The following is a 5137-nucleotide window of genomic DNA, read 5'->3' as shown; positions in this document are numbered from 1 at the left end:
GGCCGGAGGCCGGGGCCGGGCCGGGGGCGCTCGGGGGCCCGAGGAGCCGGGGCCCCCCGAGGTGCTGCTGCAGCCCGGGCGCTTGGAGCTGGGCGACGTGGAGGAGGACCAGGTGGTGGCTGTGTTCGTGGTCACCTTCGATCCCCGCTCGGGTGAGCGCCCCGCGGGCTGGAGCGGGCTGGGGGGTCCGGCCGACCCCCTAACCTTGGGGGCGGCGGGGAGGGCTCACCGCGCGCATCCCGCCCCTGCACCCCCGCCCCCTCCACCCCGTACTCGCACCCATCCCTGCACACTCACACACCTGCACCCCACTCCTCACCCCTTGAACCTGGAGGCCCTGGGGGTTCTGGGCTCCAGGCAGGACATCTTACCCCCGAGTCCCGCGGCGCTGAGCGGGTGGGGGGCGTGGGGGTCGGCCCGAGCCCCCTCTCCCGCCTTTGCGCTTTGTCCCCGCCTCCCACGGCGCCCCTGTGGCCCCAGAGCTGGAGCACTGGACGCCCCAGGTCGCGTCTGCGGCCCAAGCAGGACTTGTTTTTGTTTCGCTTGGTTTCTCACTTTGCTAACAGGCTCCCAGGTAGAGAGGGGTTGAGGCCAGGTGAGCCCGGCCGGAGCCAGCAGGCCGGGAGGGGCCTTGCCCTCCCCTGCAGAATGCCAGCATCACCCGCCCGCCACCCGGTCCTCCGCCGGGGTCCTGGGGAGAGTTGAGGTGTGCTGGCGCTCATGCTGCATGTGCCGCTCCTGGGGCAGGTTTATGATGGGCACTGGGTGAAGAAGCCGCCCCAGGGGGCACTCCGCCAGAGAGTTGAAAGCCAAGGGCCGGACTTGGGATGTTTGGTCAGGCACGCAGGGAGGAGGAGGCCGCTGGCTGGGGCTGAGAGGTCCCGCGTGCCGTGAGGAGCCGTCAGGTGGAGGTGTTCACACCTGTAGACATGGGGCCTCTGGGCAGCCTACCTGCAAGGACAGCTCTGTGTCTCGCTGGAGGCTTCCCAGCTCCAAGGGTGGGCTGGACCCGCCTCCTCAGAACCTGTGAGTGCACCTGGCCTGATGGGAAGGGGACAGAGTGGGAAGCACATCCATGTGGGGGCCCCAAGGCGGATTCAAGTATGACCAGAGATGGTGGCCAGGATGCCGGGTGACTGTGGTTGAGCATCCCAAGGCAGTGGGCTCGGGGCTCTGAGGCCAGTGGAGTCAGCGGCCTGTGGTGAAGGAGATGTGCCCTCTCTCTCCGGCCTGCCCTTTTCCTGCATCCCAGTGGCCTTCCGATTTTTTACTTGACCCTTCGTGAAATAGATGTTACATCACAGGCTGGGAATCCAGCGTCCTCTCTGCGGTGCAGCCAGGAGGCTCCTTGGAAGCCAGGAGAGTGAGGCTTCGGCTGGGTCATCCGGAGGGACCAGTCCTTGGAGAAGGACAGATGCTCAGTGGAGTAGAGGTCAGAAAGAGGAGGACCCTGCACGAGATGGGCTGACAGTGTGGCTGGACCGGGGCTCACACGGCAGGACTGTGGGGACCAGCTGCCCCAGGCGGGATCCCTTCCGCTCACTGCCAGCATCTGACAATATCCATGCAGGATTCACACTCTTCTACGGAGCTCGGACAAGTTGCCTGAACTGGCACTGACCTCTCGGCAGTTCACGTTCAGGATGTGAGGGTGATCTGGCTGCGACACTTGTCACCCCACTGGTCACCAGGGTTGATTTGGCTGCTCTGGCCGGCGAGGCAGCTGTGCCTCCGCTAAAGAGGACGACCTTCCCCTCTAGAAAGAGGACTGTGCTTGGGGTCAGGTGTATAGAAGTAGCTGGGCTCCCCTGCTTGCCCCTCCAAACAAGCTCTCATTCAGCACAGACACGTACTTCCTAGACCTTATCTTATCTTATCTGTCTTGGTTTTGTTTCTGTGATGTTCATGAAGCATGTGGTCATGACTCCAGATAGAGTGGGACTGTCAGTTACCATCTGGTCTTTTTTGCGGAAGTGGCCCTATTGCTAGAGTGAGCTACTTTGTAAGTGATTCTGTTTCTCACATCCCACTGGACACCTACAGTTGCTTTACCAGCTGTGGAGGAAGGAACTCTGGCCCTCGTCCTACGTGCCGTGGTGTCACCATCCACTGGGGTCTTCAGAGGCTGTGTTCTTGGTCCTAGATAGCCAGGCCAGCCAGGCCATTCTTCAAAGCACCTCTGAGTGGACTTAAACATCCAGTTTTTCAGCTAGCAAGGGTGTTCCCCGTGTCCACCAGCCTCAGAACCACTCAGGGAAATGGTTACGAGTAAGCAGAAGAGATGGAGCAAGACAGTTACCAGGAGCTGGCCTCAGGGAGGAGGCCTGGTAGCCCGCTGGCTGAGCGCTTTGCTGCTCCAGAAAAGCGGATGGTTCAAACCCACCCACTTCTCCAAGGGAGAAAGACCAGGCAGTCAGCTTCAGCGACATCCACAGCCTTGGAGACCCCAGGGGGCAGCTGTCCTGCAGGTCACTGTGGCTCAGATAGTGCAGCAATTAAAGAACTTGGCACTGACCAGAAGATCTGGGGTTCTACTCTGTCCTCCAGGGTCACCGGAGTCGGCAGTGCCTCCGCCACAGTCAGTTTGGGGCTTAGCTGTGAGCCGCTTCTGGAAGCTCTGGTGGTAGAACGGCAGGAGGGGGAGGGGACGCCACGCTAACCAGAGAGAGAGGACACAGAAGTGGACAACCAGTGTGTGCACATCCACAAGTGCGCACACACTCCTGTCAGTATACAGCCCTGCACACACTCATCTGCATACATACACACGTGCATATAGTCATGTGTACACACTCGTGCACACACTTGCATATACAGTCACGCGCACACACACTTGTGTACACATACATACACACATACACACTCATGAGTGCATACACACATGTGTATACAGTCAGTGCACACACAGATGTCCACACACATGCATATGAACACATGCACACACACTCCCGTGCGTGCACAGACACGTGCATGAGCACACACTCACATGCACACACCCTCGTGCTCACACATACATGGCTGGGGAAGGGTTTTCAGACCACCGAGTTTACTTCAAGAGGGAGACACACAGCTGACGTCCGAGCAGATCCCCTGCCAGCTGCCTGCGTGAGTGCTGTTTGATTATGTTCTCATCACTGCTGTGCAGTCTGACAACTGTTTACGCCCAAGGAAACAGGCCAGGGCCTGTCCAGTCGCATGCAGGGATTGCCTACTCAGTAGAAAGACTCGCTCCATCCCTCTGTTACTCTCCCTGCCTGAACTTCTGCTCCCTAACCCACAGTCCTCACCCGGGAGTCTGGGGACAGAGAGAAAGACCCCTGTTAGCCTTGTTGGGGTTCTGTCCTCCATCCCAGTCCAAAAGGGCAGTTGGGACCCAGAAAAGTAATCTGATGGTCCCCGAGAAAAGGAAGCTGAAGTAGAAGAGGGAGAATGCTGGCTTCCAGGCCCCAAAGGTGGACACCGGCCTGAGCACCCGGCCCCCTTGTCAACCCAGAGAGGTGAAGTGTGGCCACCACTGCCCCCTTAACTTGGGACAATATCTCCAGGACAGACATGGGTCTCCTGGCTCTAAGCCCAGGTCCTCCCACTCCTGGGAGCTGCTGTGGACCCTGGACAAGTGGCTCTGTCCCCAAGGCTGTGCCCATCACAAGGCAGAGTGTCTGTACTCGGAACATCTGATCAGCATCTCTTACTGGTAGAGTGAGCAGGGACCAGGTGGCTTCAGTGTCTTCCTACCCAACTGTCCTCGGCCATCCACCTCAATCACCACTCCAGACCCCCAGTCTGGTCACCTTGTGCCTGCCTGGGCCTCTCACTGTCCTCCCACCTAGTACACACACACACACACACACACCCCTCACATGGGCACTACATACACCCTGCATGCTACATACACATCACCCAAACATATACTCACCGTACACCCACACACTTCTCACGTGCATGACATCACACAAGCCTGCCACATACACACACATACATGCACATAAACACACAAGCCATACATCCATACACAATTCACACATGCACATATTATACTACAAGCAACACACATCACAGAAATATACATACTACACACGCACTCACGCTGAACCACACCCCTAAGCACCGCACACCCATGTACACACGCTCACCTCACACTCACACTGTCTGGCAAGTTCAGGCAGCCCCTCATCCACGTGTTGCCCACAGCCAGCCCAGCCTCTGGGTGTGGTGGGCAGCAGCGGGGAAGGCCAGCCCTGGCACTGCTCTCTGTGACCACGCCCACTGTTTAGAGCTGTGGTTTTCCCCTTGTGTCCTGTCACGCAGGTGACATGGTGACGCGCTCCTCCTGTTCTCCGCTAGACAAAGGGAGAAGGTGTCACACGCAAACAGCAGCCCCTCCCACACCCTGGTGATGGGCACAGTGCCCCCCTCCCTGACCCTAGTGACCAGCAAGTGTGGGAGCGCGAGCCATGGCCCCACATAACCGGGTCCGGCCTTGTTGGACTGTTTCTATGAGAGGGGTCCACTCTGCTTTGAGGGACTGCTTCTCTGTGGGGGTCCACTCTGAGCGGTCCCATCTCACCAGTTACCTCGTGTGCTGGGGCTTCTGCTGTGGGTGGGGCTGGGGAATGGGGAGGAGAGGGGCCTGATGATGAAGTTCTGTAGCATCGCCCCTCTTTGCCCTTCCTGAGGTGCTGAGGGAGACCTAGTAGCGTGGACTGTAGGGAGCCAGGGCCACCCCACCCTGTTGGTTTGAATCCATGAGCCACTCTAGCAGAGAGACATGGGCAGTGTCCTGCTGTGCCCTCTGCAGCCTCTAAACCTGGTGGCCTCGTGGCAAGAAGCTGCACCGCAAGCCCGAAGGCATGCGATTCTCCTCCACGGGGCACCCCACTGGACAAGGATTGGCGATCTCCTCCTGTGCGATTAACTGTCTCTGAAAGCGCGCCGGAGGGTCAGCTATGGGTCAGTTCTGACAACAATAGCAGCAAACCTCAGTGGAAGGTCAGCTCGGAACTGACTGGACAGCCTTGAGTTGAGCTGATTAGCAGCCGAGGGACCCCTGGTGACATAGTGTGTAGTGCATTGGTCTGCTAATTGGAAGGTTGATTGTTCGAATCCACCAGCTGCTCCGTGAAAGAAAGATGGGCGT

General features: G+C 58.8%; 1 protein-coding gene across 1 annotated transcript in view; it reads left to right on the top strand.

The window, feature by feature from the left end:
- The window catches only part of KIAA1147 (KIAA1147 ortholog), a 28637-nt gene that overhangs the window by 2840 nt on the left and 20660 nt on the right, over nucleotides 1-5137 (top strand). Inside the window, exon 3 of the mRNA XM_006887229.1 lies at nucleotides 9-152. Coding sequence (XP_006887291.1) covers nucleotides 9-152 — 144 coding nt within the window. The remainder of the gene's footprint in view (nucleotides 1-8; nucleotides 153-5137) is intronic.

The sequence above is a fragment of the Elephantulus edwardii genome, unplaced genomic scaffold, assembly GCF_000299155.1.
Source record: "Elephantulus edwardii isolate Elephantulus edwardi_28Jun2011 unplaced genomic scaffold, EleEdw1.0 scaffold00055, whole genome shotgun sequence".
NCBI classification, from domain to species: Eukaryota; Metazoa; Chordata; class Mammalia; order Macroscelidea; family Macroscelididae; genus Elephantulus; species Elephantulus edwardii.
This window is presented reverse-complemented; position numbering and strand designations above follow the sequence as displayed.